This window comes from Onychostoma macrolepis, chromosome 02 (genome assembly GCF_012432095.1).
Source record: "Onychostoma macrolepis isolate SWU-2019 chromosome 02, ASM1243209v1, whole genome shotgun sequence".
NCBI lineage: Eukaryota > Metazoa > Chordata > Actinopteri > Cypriniformes > Cyprinidae > Onychostoma > Onychostoma macrolepis.
The window spans coordinates 10,091,866-10,108,209 of record NC_081156.1 but is presented as its reverse complement, the minus strand read 5'-3'; the positions used below and the strand labels follow the sequence as shown (position 1 = coordinate 10,108,209).

At 39.0% G+C, this 16,344-nt stretch overlaps 1 protein-coding gene across 1 annotated transcript; it reads left to right on the top strand.

Moving 5' to 3' along the window:
* Window positions 1–9,271: 9,271 nt before the first annotated feature.
* Window positions 9,272–16,076, top strand: LOC131522338 (tripartite motif-containing protein 16-like). The gene is made up of 6 exons (XM_058747771.1): window positions 9,272–9,850; window positions 10,356–10,451; window positions 10,532–10,765; window positions 11,125–11,284; window positions 11,425–11,472; window positions 11,699–16,076. Exons 1-6 carry the CDS (start codon window positions 9,272–9,274, stop codon window positions 12,217–12,219), a joined length of 1,638 nt encoding a protein of 545 aa, XP_058603754.1. The 3' UTR covers window positions 12,220–16,076.
* The last annotated feature ends 268 nt before the right edge of the window (window positions 16,077–16,344 follow it).

Genomic DNA, 16,344 nt, shown 5'->3' with positions numbered 1-16,344 from the left:
AAAATATTGTATACCAATGCTTTTTAAGGGAACTGTGTGTCTAGAACGAGATGACCCTTTATGCATACATGCCAATAGATGTATATGTACCAGAAGCATATACACACACCACCTGTACATGAACTGTGCTTTTGCCCAGTGCTGTCGTCACTCGCTGATCAATGAGCCATACACACACACACACACACACACACACACACTCATCCGCTCCTCACACCAGCATGAGTGTCAAGTCCTGTAATGCAAAACAGTATATCTGTAAGGAATTATACTTAAACCAACCACACAAACAGTTCCTGGTTTTGTTATAATAAATCTTAAATTTATGACTCTAAAGTGGCTTTTCTTGTGGTGCTTTCTTTCAGCTGTGTATTTCAAAGCTAAAGTCATTTTTGTCTCATATCCCAGTTTAACAGAAGTGAGTGCTCTAAAATGACGAGGACAATTCATCTTTATTCAGTGAGATCAATTTCATGTGATGCATATTTTAAATATGAAATGGCTTAGAAATATTCTAAATGAAACGCTGACTAACAAAGTTTTTTAGTTTTAAGTCAAATATATTTTATGGTAAAATTCAGTTGTAAGAAGCCAAAAATTATTATAATGACCTACATTAAATAACATTTTTGGCTTGTGTCTAATTTTAGTCTTTGCATCTTCAGGGATCTTATCTATGCACAAATAACTTGTAACACTCCAAAGAGAAAGGAAAACTTGAAATCGCATCATATGACCCCTTTAATGCTCAGTTATATTTTGGATTTAGAAGTGTTTACTGCTTCACTTGAAGAGCAGACTTACCATGTGCTAATGCATGCTATCAGCTCTTAACTTGGTCATTTAAACATAATTACATTTGATGAAGTTATGAGAACAAATAAGTGAGTATGAATAAGATGTTATTAGTTTGAAACTTTGTGATGTTTGGTAAATATGTCTGTGTTTGTGAGCATCTTGACATCAAAACTGACTCTCATCTGTTCGACCAATGGCAGACGGGTGGAGACTTCTGGAAACAGGTGATTATTTAATTTTGTGCATGCTTTTCAGGAAATGACACACTTCAGCTTCAGTTTCAGATCTCTGTCCAGAAAATGTGATATTAAGTGATTTTTGTTTTATTTATTTATTTTCAGATGTCATGCAAAACAGCACCCTCATTTTCACAAAAAACAAACAATTGAATAAAAACATCTTTTTTGAAGGCTTCTGCTTGTGAATTCTATGGAAGTGAAATCATGAGTCAGATAAAACTCTCAATGGAACTGATGTGAAACAATGAAGCTCCAAACAACTTTACCAAAATGAGATCAAAACATAGACACTGCTCTGAATGAAGCTGACAGCAGGCTGTTCTGCGTGGTTAACAAACAATGCCCGATCTATTGATTTATAAACACAATGCACTAGACTGTCAGTTAATCAAGCAGGTTTCTTAATGAAATGTATTTCTAGCAAAGTCCCTTTAGTCTTTGTTTCTAACTTACCCTGATTCTGGAATCTGATTTTCAAACAATGTGTCCTTTACATTTGAATTTTCTTGTAATTTTGTATACAGTATAGTGAAATTATTCTGAAATTTACACAAACAAGCTTTGGGCTGCATTCAAGACTGCATTTAAACACACATCTGGAATAATGAGAATATGGCAACAAACCACTGTATTTGAAGGAGTTGACGGCACAAATGATCTTTTTAGTTCAGAGTTTTTCTCATTTGCTGATTTTAAGAGTATCTTTAAAGACTTTAAGAAGGTTGTTAAGTGTTCCTTCCACTCTTCACTGTTTTATTGTTTCTCTGTTTTAACACCTTGGCACAAATGACCAAAAACTTTGATATATAAACTTATATAAATTTTTAGCAATTCATAAATTGATACAATTTCCGTGGAAATATACTCTTTAAATCTGCTTATTCAGTTTGTGTTGGAATGTGAAGGGTTAAATTGTAACGACCGATTGGGACAAACGTTACAAAATGTTGAGAACGTTACACTTTTTTAGAATGTTTCCGTATAAAGTTTTTTGCGATTGGTTTTCCCGCTAAACATACTTAAAATCAATGAGAGAGTGCTTGTAAATGACAGAAAAATTGACCAATCATGTTTTTGCTTTAAATGAGTGGGGTTTATTATCACTAACTTTATGAGTTCCGCCCGCTGTGAGGAAAAAAATACATAAATAAATAAACAAATGAAATAAACACAGATAAACTTGCTGGCTAGACTGTTATTCTCGTCACGATGGAGGCCGCAAATAATGTAAGTGAGGACATTTAAAAGGCCGCTGTGCCATTCTAATAATATTATTTATTATCAACATTGTTTGTCACGAAGGTTCTGAAGTGTGTCTGTGGTTCTTGAGTTCTGGATTTACTTTGCTGTCAGGATGTGTCAGTTCGGTAACACTTTACTTTAAGGTCTCTTAACTAGTTGCTTATATTAGCATGCATATTACTAGAATATTAGCCATTTATTCCCAGGTAAAAAAAGACGTAGTATTAAAAATATACTTGAAATTCAAGTAGTATGTTTATAATACATTTGTATTCCCAACATGCTTATTTGAAGTGCATTAAAAATATACTGAATTGCATTTTAATATATTTCTAAAAAGTATACTAGAAATACTGTGTTAATAAATATATACTTAGTTACACTTTTATGGAATATACTAAGCATACTTTTAGTGACGTTTTAGTGTATTTACAAAAAACACACTTATGTTACTCTTACTTAAAATATATTTTATGTGCAGTTTGTGTAAGAACATAACATGATTACACTTTTAGTAGGTTTTTAATGTACTTTATATTGCAGTAGGCCTACACATGGTTATATTTTAAATGTATTTATAATTTTAATATTTGGAAAAGTACGATATTTTGAAAAACATTTTTTACAAATATTACTAACCATTGCAGTATTTAAAATATGTTGTTTAATATGGGTTATGCTACTTTGGTTGATTAGGCTGTTGTTCAGTAGGCTATGATACATTAATTGTTATAAGCTAGGTGTTTATAAACTTGTTCAAGCTTGACGCCTTTATTTTCTAATATATATTTCTGAAATTCCGACAAGGATTCAACATATCTTATTTTCATCTGTATTACTATTCAACTGTAACTGTATGTTACTATGGTTACCAATGTTTATAGGAAGCGCATTAATATAGAACTTGATTAAACTGACCTGGAACTACCTGCAGTTCAATGAATTTAATCAACACCTGCCAGCCAATCAGAATCCAGTATTCAGACAGACCATGGCATAAAGCGTGGCGTCTGGCTTCAGAACCTCACTGTGACTTCAGGTAAGATTTGTATTTAATTAACGTTATTTGTCTGTACCAGTCGTGTTTTTGACACATGCATTGGCAGAAAAAAATTAAATAAAATTAGTTAACATTAACATTCTTTTATTTGCAACATGAAGTGTATTTATTTCTGATTTCCTGAACAATTTGGCTTCATTGTAATGAGGTTAATGATCTTTGAAAAACCATGATTATGAACATACAGTTACTTTGTCTTGAGCTGATCAGCAAACTGTGGTAGTGTTGGTTGATTGGTGTTTATATTTGTTCAAGCTTGACAACCTTGTCAAGAGACATGCAAAGGAATAGTAAGTATATTTTAATATCGTATCACCTCTGTTATAGAGATTTTTGAATCAGGCCTAATGGAGGGTGATTTGGTCAATCTTGGAAGAAAAATGTTAGCAATGTGTCCATTCCAGGTGGCTAATTTGTGCTTCCTTTCAGTCATTCATGTAAAAATCCGTTATCTAATTTTGTTTCTGTTTTGTTTTTTTCTAAAGCTGCAAGGCACTTGTGCAAAATATTGTATGCCAGGACGACTAGGCTGTGCCCAGGTCTCCGGAACCTGCGACGACGCTCAGCTCCATCGGCCCTTAATATCCGGCTTCAGATCCACCAGCTCTGTCTCCATCGGTCGGCCCCCAGATGTCGTCAGCCACACCATCTACATCTTGGCTCCTCGCTCCTCGACTCCGCCTGTGTTGTCAGCACTGGGATGCTCTGGGTCTGTGCCATGTGCCAAACTCCATCTAAGCCGCCAGGGCATCATCGTCATCCTCCCATCACCATCCCTTCACCACATCCTGCCATCATCCCGCACCTTTGCCTCTCACCATCCCTACACCACCTCCTCATCCACCTCCAAAACCCCTCCATCCCTCCCTATTCTGTTGCTTGAACTTTATCATCTTCAGTCTTTGCACACACATTCACTTCTGCACTTTGTTTTTCTGTAAATTTTGGTTTTTTTTTTCTTCAGAAAATTGCATTGTAATTTTTATTTATTCATTGATGTAGAATTCTTTACTTTTCAGTAATACAGGTATAACTGAAATGTTCTACAAACGGATAAGATAGCTTTTCCATAGCATTTAAGTCTTTTTTTTTTTTCATTTATTATAATGTTTTTTGTATAATGTTTTAAAATGTACTTGTGTATGTTTGTAGTAATACAAATATACTATAAACACATTTTTAATACATTTAATAGTATGTTTTTTTTGTTTTTCACCAAAGTATATATGCTGCTGTACTTTTTTAATGTACTTTATGAATATTTGTAATGTACACAATATATAATACATTAAAGTTTTCTAGATATCAAAGTGTACGTGTGTGTATATATTGAAAAATATAATACTAATAAATATAACATAATATACTAGTAGTGTAATGCTAATGCATTTCTAATGAGCTGAAATACAATTGAAATGTACTTGAAGCACATTAAAACGATGCTTCAAATATACCTTACCTGTAGTTCATGAAGTATTAAAAGTACATTTTAAATGTATTTTTAAAAATACACTTAAATTGCACTAAATATACTTAAAGTGGTTCCAATTTAACACAATTTCAATATATTAAATATATTACAAATAGATTAAAATTGAACTTAAATATATCTTGAAATACACTTAATATATTTAAAGTTGTTTCAAAATAATACATTTAATATGCAATTAGTATAGTATAATATAAATATATTAAGTGTGTCTGAAAAAGCACAGTTTAAATATATTTCTTTTTCACCTGGGTAGTAGTAATTAAGCACATATTAATGCCTTATTCTACATGACCTTATTCTACATCCCTAATCCTATCCAATACCCAAACTTAACAACTACCTTACTAACTATTAATAAGCAGCAAATTAGGAGTTCATTGAGGGAAAAGTCGTAGGTAATAGTGAGTAAGTGTTCCCTATTCTAAAGTGTTACTGACGGTTCTTTAGAAAGGTTCTTCAGATTATTAAAATGTTCTTCACACTAAGAAAAATGCTTCTTTCCAGATTTGGTTAATTGTTTTTTGGGGGAACCAAAAAATGGTTTAACTGTGGCATCACTGTGAAACCCCTCTTAGAGTGAATCCCTGCTGTTGTGTTCAGAATTACAGTGAAACACACCTGACAGCAACTCCTGTACCGGTCAGTCTGCTCCACAGCAGGTCAGCACCTCAATGACACTAGTATCAAGGACGTGTCTGCATTTGTGTACATTTCATGCACATGCTGGTGTTGCATTAGGTTGTGTTGCTTTTGTTTATTCACCTGCAATCAACAGGTTAATTAGTGTCACCCCGAAGAGAGCCGTTTTAAAATAAAGCACGGATTCACAGATTGATCGATAATAATAAAAAATATACAGGTGTGATTATAATTAATAATTGACGTGAGTAGTTGCAAAAATATTTTGGGTGAGCTGTTCGGGTACCCCAACTATAGAACATGATTAAATGCAATAGTGTGACGTGCATTCAGTTTCTGTCTGGTGTTGAGGTTCTAAACTATAACCTCCTGAATCCCAAATAAGTGTACACGCACACAACCAAGTTGTCACGAATCCGGTTCGTGGTCTTCCGTCCACTCTCCATCAGAGGTCACCCTTCCTTCATATCGACTCTCGCACACACCATATAAAACACATTCTGTTCCTGATCTAGTTGCCGAGTATTGTCTAGCGTTTATCGCTCTCCCAGTGATAGCTACTCTACGGGGCCCTTCCGTGTTTCCTTAGTCTAGTTTAAGTTTTGTTTGTAGCCCGTCTTGGATTAACCCTTTGCTTGCTGTTTCGGACTCTGTTTATACCTCGCCTGGACGTTCGCTCTTGTTATTGGACCACTCCTCACGTCAAGCACTCTAGGTATTGTTCGCAGATCGTAGACCTCGCTAGCCCTAGTAATACTCTTGTGTCTTGCCCGTGCCATACCTGTTTTGCTGTTGTTTGACCCTGCCTGTTTATGACCATGTTAAGAAATAAAAGCTTGCACTTGGATCCGCTCGCCTCACGTCTCGTCGGCTCCGTTACAGAATACTTGGCCACACGAGGATACAGCGGCTTTTCTAAAGGACCCTGGCCAGGTATGGACCAATTCGACCAACTGCTCGACATGCGACAAGGGAGTTTATCCATTGAGGAATACGTCATTCGATTCTGTGAGTTATCTTTTAGGGTACCTTTTGATGAGGTCGTATTAAAAGACATTTTCCGTTTCGGACTAAGTGAGCCCATAAAGTCATGGTTACCTGAGGGGAAGTTTAATTGTAGTTTAAAGGACTTTATGGACTATGCTTTGCTGTGCGCTGGCTCTTTGTTTACTGTGGGTGTCGCGGAAGAGGAACGCAACACCGCGTCTGTGACGGAGATGGCGGACGCACCAGAGCACACTCACAAAATGGCGGGCACAACAACGCACAGTCATTTCTCAGTTAATAGTCATGAGTCCAGTCAAGTCACCATTGATCATCTTGAGTCACATCACATCTCTGCTGATCTGCCAGAGCCACGCCATGTCTCGTCTGACCTTCCAGAACCGCGTCATGTCATGTCTGCCACCCCAAAGCCACGTCCTGTTACGGTTGTTGTACTGCAACCCTCCACTGTCTTATCAAGGGAAATTGTCATCAAGCGTCAGAGGTTGGCATCCAGTGTGGAGGATCCACCGCTGATGTCAGCACGCACTGCTGGTATCCCCAAACCAGCTCACTTTAACCCTCCTGTTCCTGCACTAATTCCCCTGACTGAAGCACTTCCCGTGATGGGGATCGCTTTATGTTGCGTTTGGGCTGCGTACACCACCACAGAACTGCCCCAGATGATGGCACTCGCTGCAGCTTCTCCAGAGGTGGTGGCTCATGCTGCGGAACCTCCCGAAGCGGTGGTGCTCACTTCAGCTCCTTGTATGGTGGTCGCATCCAGCAATGTACTCTCAGCCTGTCGTGTCGCGATTAAAGAGAATGTTACCACTGTAGAACCTCCAGAGGTGGCGGCAACCGCTGCAGAACCTTCGGAGGTGTCAGTGGTATCCACTTATGAATTCTCGTTCTGCCCTGTCACGGCTATGGAGGCCGTCTGTGATTCCTCGTCCTGTCCTGTCACTGCCACGGAGGCCGCTTTTGAACATTTGCCTTACTCTGAATCAGCCATGGTGGCTGATTGTGAACTATCTTCCTGTCCAGCTCCAGTCAAGGAGTCAAATTTTGAACTGTGTCCCTGTCCAGTTTCAGTCGGTGAGCTAAATTGTGGATTGTCTGCCAAAGATACCCCTAGTGAATTGTCTGTCTGTCCCATTTCCTCTAATGAGTCAAACCACCTGTCTGCCCAGTTCCTAACAAGAGACCTGTTATCTGCCCCATTAGTCCAGTTGTGAGATCATAAACTGTAAATGGACTACATGCCTATCCCGTTAACCCTGTCACTACCATAGAGACCATTCATGAACTGTCTGCTTGTTCTGTTTCTCCCAATGTGTCTGATGTTGAGCCATCTGTCAGTTCCATTTCAGTTCCGCCCTGGTGCGCTCTAGTCCCGTCTGCTCCGCCCTGGTGCTCTGCTCTGCCGGCTTTGCCTCAGTTCCTGGTCTCTTCACTTCCTCAAAGGCCTGGCCCTCCGTCCCTCCCCCAGTTCCGCCTCCGCTCCACCACTGTCCTGGATTGTTCTGAGTTTGGAGCATCTGGAAGCCTCTGTCACGAATCCAGTTTGTGGGCTCCTCCATCAGAGGTCGCCCTTCCTTCATATTGACTCTCGCACCACACAGACTGTTGTACATCACACTGAACTGCATTTCCCATCATTCATTGCACTGATCACACAACTGTCATCAATCACATGTTGCACTGATCACACAGCTGTCACCAATCACATGCTCGCCTGAGAGCTATTACACACACCATATAAAACACATTCTGTTCCTGATCTAGTTGCCGAGTATTGCCTAGCGTTTATCACTCTCGCAGTGATAGCTACTCTACGGAGCCCTTCCGTGTTTCCTTAGTCTAGTTTAAGTTTAGTTTGTAGCCCGTCTTGGATTAACCCTTTGCTTGCTGTTTCGGACTCTGTTTATACCCCGCCTGGACGTTTGCTCTTGTTATTGGACCACTCCTCACGTCAAGCTCTCTGGATATTGTTCGCAGAGCGTAGACCTCGCTAGCCCTAGTAATACTCTTGTCTTGCCCGTGCCATACCTGTTTTGCTGTTGTTTGACCCTGCCTGTTTATGACCATGGTAAGAAATAAAAGCTTGCACTTGGATCCGCTCGCCTCACGTCTCGTCGGCTCCGTTACACAAGTCAATGTAAAGTGAAAAACAAGAGTCGTGCGAAGCGCTGATTTTTTTCAAACCAGCTGTCCGATACTGTATGACGTTCAAAGCTTCAGACGTCATCAATCACGTGGTATTGTCATTTAGATTCAGTGTGTGATACAATAGTGCTTTGAAAACTGTGTCGGAGCCTCGGTATCAATCATCCCATCACTAGTTTTGCTTCCCTGAGCCCGGGTTGTAACAGTAAGTGTGTGTCTGTGTGTGCCCTTTTGGAAAAAATAAATAGCATATGCTGGTTAGGTATGTTTGGAAGCATGGATGCTGGTTTGAGCTGGTTCTTAGCTGATCATGTGCTGGTCCTAAACTGGCCCTAAGCAACTAGCTCCTTCTCAGGACCAGCACATGACCAGCTCAAACCAGCAGCCAAAACATTCCTAACCAGCATATGCTGGATTTTTCAACTGTGTGTGTGTGTGTGTGTTAACCGCACCTGAATCAACTAATCAAGGTCTTTGCGTTTACTTTAATAACAGTCAAGTGTGTCGAAACCAAACTCAGGAATGAGGAACCTGTTTTACAGACTCGCAGACACACATCACTCAAACACAGAACCAGGAAACAGGAAACACGTGAGTTCAGGGAAAGAGAAACTGAAAGTGTTTGTGTCTCAGTATTCATGCAGTAAAATGGCAGAAGCCAGAATTTCGGTGGATCAGGATGAGTTCTTGTGTCCAGTGTGTCTGGATCTCCTGAAGGATCCAGTGACCATCCAGTGTGGACACAGTTACTGTAAGAGCTGTATTACAGACTGCTGGGATCAGGAGGATGAGAAGAGAGTCTACAGCTGCCCTCAGTGCAGACAGACCTTCAGGCCAAGACCTATTTTAGGTAAAAACACCATCTTGGCTGAAATGGTGGAGAAACTGAAGAAGACTAAACTTCAAAGTGTGGTTCCTGCTGGAGCTGGAGATGTTCAGTGTGACGTCTGTACTGGAAGAAAACACAAAGCTGTCAAGTCCTGTCTGGTGTGTCTGAACTCTTACTGTCAGAATCACCTCGAACAACATGAGAGTTTGTTTAAAGGAAAGAGACACAATCTGACTGAAGCCACTGGACGACTGCAGGAGATGATCTGCCAGAAACATGAGAAGCTCCTCGAGGTTTTCTGTCGCACTGATCAGAAATGTATATGTGTGCTGTGTACGATGGATGGACATAAAAACCACGACACTGTATCAGCTGCAGCACAGAGGACAGAGAAACAGGTATTTAACACTAGACACTGATGCAATATTGCTGACACTCGTTTCATATGTGTTTATATCAGCACCATATTAACAGCTTACAGCATTCACACTGCACACGACAGCAGCTGCACACAAACACTTTCTGTTCAGTAAATCTGACTGAATCCAGATGATTTTAGTCATTTATAGCTTCACTTCAGTCATTTATTTTCTGTGTAGAGCTGCAGTTTAATTACACAGAAACACTGTCAGCTGTGAAGCTCTACATCTGTGTCAGTTTCACTTTCATAATACTTACACTTGTAGTTTGAAACAGGCCTTAATCACACATGATAATTCATGAAAGATGGTAGTAAATGATCAATCTTCACTTCTGGAGTTTGAATGTACAACCATTGATTATCAGTTCAGATAAATAACCTTTAAACCGCTTCACCCTCAGTTTCCTGGATTCATCTGTTCACATGATGATTTAGTGCCAATAGTTTTCTGTGAGATTCACTATCATGTGTTTGTCCTGCAGAAGCAGCTGAAGGAGACGCAGAAGACGTTCCAGCAGAGAATCCAGCAGAGAGAGAAAGATCTCCAGCAGCTGAGAGAGGCTGTGGAGTCTCAGAAGGTGAGTCTGGAGAAGAAGAGAAGTTTGTCTCAGTCTCAGTTCAGACTCACTGAAGCCTGAATCACTGTGTGTCCTAACAGCGCTCTGCACAGACAGCAGTGGAGGACAGCGAGAGGATCTTTACTGAGCTCATCCGCTCCATCGAGAGAAGCCGCTCTGAGCTGATACGGCTGATCAGAGATCAGGAAAAGCAAGCAGTGAGTCGAGCTGAAGGACGACTGGAGCGACTGGAGCAGGAGATCAATGATCTGAGGAGGAGAGACGCTGAGCTGGAGCAGCTTTCACACACACAGGATCACATCCAGTTCCTGCAGGTAACACACATCTAGAAGAACAGGGTCATAGTGGACTTGAGCGAAAGATATCAATAATGATCAATCTAATCACAGCCTTTGAGCTGCCTTTCCTGAGCAAATCTACTGAACCCTACAATGAGACTCCATTGATGTGCTTGAGCTGTTAGATGGACATTTATGTTCTTAGCAGATGTTTTATCATCATAACTATTTCCTAGAAAGTTCACATATAGTGTAAGAGTCAAATACTAGAATCTGTAGCTCCAATGTGATATAATGAATATGAGAAGAATGAAGCTGATGCTGTGAAAGTGCTGGATTGAGTTAATAAAGATCAGTCAAATCTGATGTTAGCTTTTGATTTGTGTTTTCTGTAGAGTTTCCAGTCTCTCTCAGCTCCTCCTGAATCTACAGACGTAAATGATGATCTCTTCAGTTCTCTCGTCTCTTCTGATGATCTGAGAGAATCTGTTCATCAGCTGAGAGACAAACTGGAGGATTTCTGCAAAGAGGAGCTCAAGAAGATCTCAGACAGAGGTAAAGTCCTGCAGATTCATCTGCTCTCAGAAACCAGTCCATCATCATCTCATATCATGGAGAACATCATATTAGAAATGTGTTAGGAATGGATGCAGGATCATGAGAATCACACTGTTCATGTCTGTTGATTTCCACAGAAACATTCACCAACATTGTTCCCAGGACCAGGAACCACTTCCTACAATGTAAGTCAGTAAGAAAACCAGCAGAAAAACTCACTGAGTGTGTTCATGTTCTTCTGTAGAAGCTGGAAGAAGAGTTTTATAATTGATGATGTAAATGATGATTAGCACAGATATCTGGTCATCTGTACTGAGACACTGATGATACACTGAACATGAAGAGTTCAGATACATGAAAAGATCAAACAAATTCATAATTCCTGATTCTGATGTGTTTTATCTCCATCAGATTCCCATCAGCTCACTCTGGATCTGAACACAGTGAATAAATACCTCCGTCTGTCTGAGAGAAACAGAGTGGTTACTTACACTGACACAGATCAGCCGTATCCTCATCATCCAGACAGATTTGATGTGTATCATCAGGTGTTGTGTAGAGATAGTGTGTGTGGACGCTGTTACTGGGAGCTGGAGTGGAGTGGGAATAATGTGTATGTATCAGTGTCATATAAGAGAATCAGCAGGAAGGGAGGAGGTGATGAGTGTTTGTTTGGATATAATGATCAGTCCTGGAGTTTGTTCTGCTCTCCCTCCAGATGCTCATTCAGTCACAATAACATACAGACTGTTCTCTCTGTGGAGTCCGTCAGCAGTAGAATAGGAGTGTTTGTGGATCACGGAGCAAGAACTCTGTCCTTCTACAGCGTCTCTGACACAATGAGCCTCATCCACACAGTCCAGACCACATTCACTCAGCCGCTCTATCCTGGGTTTGGGGTTGGTTATCAATCATCAGTGAAACTGTGTTGATGAATCAGAATAGACTGATGAGAGATTCTACCCATAATGCTTTGAGCTGCATAAGAAGTCAGTAACAGTGAGAGGTTATAGAGTCTCTTCTTTTCTCTTCATAACATTAATACTGCAGCTGAACTTCTGTCAGTGAAATAACATGAATCAGAATAAATGTAATAAATCCCCATATAGACAGTAAGATCAGTCCTGCCGAGTGACGATGTGTATCTGTGTTTTTCTTAGCCTCTGTTTGTGTTGCCTGGCCAGTAGTCCCCACAAGGAAAAAATATTAAACATAAATGATGTTTATCTGAAAAAATGCAAAAATGTTTTCTGTGAGGGGTAGATTTCGGTTTGTGCAACGGCTCCCAATTCTGGTCGTAGAGAACCCCAAACACATACATTGTAGATGTCTCCCTAATCAAACACACCTGCTTTCACTCATCTACTCATCTGTTCATCATGTGTGTGTCAGATACAGGGCCGGCCCTGGCAATTTGCTGCCCTAGGCAAGATTCTACCTGATGCCCCTTGCCTCACTGCCCATTCCACCAATAATCATTGTGTTCAAACATTCACACAGAAACTGCATAGCTAGATATACAGGTGCATGTCAATAAATTAGAATGTTGTGGAAAAGTTCAATTATTTCAGTAATTCAACTCAAATTGTGAAACTCGTGTATTAAATAAATTCAATACACACAGACAGAAGTAGTTTAAGTCTTTGGTTCTTTTAATTGTGATGATTTCGGCTCACATTTAACAAAAACCCAACAATTCACTATCTCAACAAATTAGAATACTTCAGAAGACCAATAAAAAAAAACATTTTTAGTGAACTGTTGGCCTTCTGGAAAGTATGTTCATTTACTGTATATGTACTCAATACTTGGTAGGGGCTCCTTTTGCTTTAATTACTGCCTCAATTCGGCGTGGCATGGAGGTGATCAGTTTGTGGCACTGCTGAGGTGGTATGGAAGCCCAGATTTCTTTGACAGTGGCCTTCAGCTCATCTGCATTTTTTGGTCTCTTGTTTCTAATTTTCCTCTTGACAATAGATTCTCTATGGGGTTCAGGTCTGGTGAGTTTGCTGGCCAGTCAAGCACACCAACACCATGGTCATTTAACCAACTTTTGGTGCTTTTGGCAGTGTGGGCAGGTGCCAAATCCTGCTGGAAAATGAAATCAGCATCTTTAAAAAGCTGGTCAGCAGAAGGAAGCATGAAGTGCTCCAAAATTTCTTGATAAACGGGTGCAGTGACTTTGGTTTTCAAAAAACACAATGGACCAACACCAGCAGATGACATTGCACCCCAAATCATCACAGACTGTGGAAACTTAACACTGGACTTCAAGCAACTTGGGCTATGAGCTTCTCCACCCTTCCTCCAGACTCTAGGACCTTGGTTTCCAAATGAAATACAAAACTTGCTCTCATCTGAAAAGAGGACTTTGGACCACTGGGCAACAGTCCAGTTCTTCTTCTCCTTAGCCCAGGTAAGACGCCTCTGACGTTGTCTGTGGTTCAGGAGTGGCTTAACAAGAGGAACACAACAACTGTAGCCAAATTCCTCGACACGTCTGTGTGTGGTGGCTCTTGATGCCTTGACCCCAGCCTCAGTCCATTCCTTGTGAATTTCACCCAAATTCTTGAATCTATTTTGCTTGACAATCCTCATAAGGCTGCGGTTCTCTCGGTTGGTTGTGCATCTTTTTCTTCCACACTTTTTCCTTCCACTCAACTTTCTGTTAACATGCTTGGATACAGCACTCTGTGAACAGCCAGCTTCTTTGGCAATGAATGTTTGTGGCTTTCCCTCCTTGTGAAGGGTGTCACCCAGGTGAAAAAGAAATATATTTAAATTGTGCTTTTTCATAAACACTTAATATATTTATATTATACTATATTAAGTGCATATTAAATGTATTATTTTGAAACAACTTTAAGTATATTAAGTGTATTTCAAGATATGTTTAAGTTCAATTTTAATCTATTTGTAATATATTTAATATATTGAAATTGTGTTAAATTGGAACCACTTTAAGTGTATTTAGTGCAATTTAAGTGTATTTCTTAAAATACATTTAAAATGTACTTTTAATACTTCATGAACTAAAGGTAGAATATATTTGAAGCATCGTTTTAATGTGATTCAGGTACATTTCAATTGTATTTCAGCTCATTAGAAATGCATTAGCATTACACTACTAGTATATTATATTATATTTATTGGTATTATATTTTTCAGTATATACACACACGTACACTTTGATATCTAGAAAACTTTAATGTATTATATATTACATTACAAATATTCATAAAGTACATTAAAAAAGTATAGCAGCATATATACTTTAGTGAAAAACAAAAAACATACTATTAAATGTATTAAAAATGTACTTGAAATACAAGTATGTTTATAGTATATTTGTATTACTACAAACATACACAAGTACATTTTAAAACATTATACAAAAAACATTATAATAAATGAAAAAAAAAAAAGACAAATGCTATGGAAAAGCTATCTTATCCGTTTGTAGAACATTTCAGTTATACCTGTATTACTGAAAAGTAAAGAATTCTACATCAATGAATAAATAAAAATTACAATGCAATTTTCTGAAGAAAAAAAAAACAAAAATTTACAGAAAAACAAAGTGCAGAAGTGAATGTGTGTGCAAAGACTGAAGATGATAAAGTTCAAGCAACAGAATAGGGAGGGATGGAGGGGTTTTGGAGGTGGATGAGGAGGTGGTGTAGGGATGGTGAGAGGCAAAGGTGCGGGATGATGGCAGGATGTGGTGAAGGGATGGTGATGGGAGGATGACGATGATGCCCTGGCGGCTTAGATGGAGTTTGGCACATGGCACAGACCCAGAGCATCCCAGTGCTGACAACACACGGCGGAGTCGAGGGAGCGAGGAGCCAAGATGTAGATGGTGTGGCTGACGACATCTGGGGGCCGACCGATGGAGACAGAGCTGGTGGATCTGAAGCCGGATATTAAGGGCCGATGGAGCTGAGCGTCGTCGCAGGTTCCGGAGACCTGGGCACAGCCTAGTCGTCCTGGCATACAATATTTTGCACAAGTGCCTTGCAGCTTTAGAAAAAAACAAAACAGAAACAAAATTAGATAACGGATTTTTACATGAATGACTGAAAGGAAGCACAAATTAGCCACCTGGAATGGACACATTGCTAACATTTTTCTTCCAAGATTGACCAAATCACCCTCCATTAGGCCTGATTCAAAAATCTCTATAACAGAGGTGATACGATATTAAAATATACTTACTATTCCTTTGCATGTCTCTGCACTCAGATTTCAGTTTGTCTTCTATAGCAGCTGATCTAATAAAACAACAAATGTTAATATTTCTTACACGCACACACACAAAAAAGGCAAATGATGATTGATGATTTGTTTTCTATTTAAGAATGACAGAACAATGTACCTGGTCGGAAATATAGTCAAAAACCTTCCCAGCCTCAGCAGTTTCAGATGTACTGTATGCTTTTATAAGCAAACCTTCTTACAATTTAATCTTTGTTCTTATCTGTAATGAGAAATATATATTAGAAAATAATGTTGATAAGGTTGACAAGCTTGAAAAAATATAGACACCAATCAACCAACACTACCACAGTTGGGTGATCAGCTCAAGACAAAGTAACTGTATGTTCATAACCATGGTTTTTCAAAGATCATTAACCTCATTACAATGAAGCCAAATTGTTCAGGAAATCAGAAATAAATACACTTCATGTTGCAAATAAAAACTGTTAATGTTGTACATGTTATAATGACTCATTTTATTTATTTATTTATTTTTTTTCTGCCAATGCATGTGTCAAAAACACTACTGATACAGACAAATAATGTTAATTACCGTATTGTCCCGAATATAAGACGACCCTGATTATAAGACGACCGCCCCTTTTTCCAGATGTACCTGTTGGAAAAAAGGCTTTTTGAAAACCAAATCTTTTTTTTTTTTTCTCTCTCTGTAAAACACATTTATTCTTAAATTATTTTCATATTGCATATTTTTCATATTTCATGTTTTGAAAGTATGGTAAATACTGGTAAAATGTACCAACAATGACATTGGCAAATTTTTATATACCATTGAA

Coding starts and splice junctions, on each gene's coding strand:
- LOC131522338 (XM_058747771.1), top strand. CDS start 9,272: ATGGCAGAAGCCAGAATTTCGGTGGATCAGGATGAGTTCTTGTGTCCA. Junction 9,851..10,355: donor CACAGAGGACAGAGAAACAG/GTATTTAACACT, acceptor TTTGTCCTGCAG/AAGCAGCTGAAGGAGACGCA. Junction 10,766..11,124: donor ATCACATCCAGTTCCTGCAG/GTAACACACATC, acceptor TGTTTTCTGTAG/AGTTTCCAGTCTCTCTCAGC.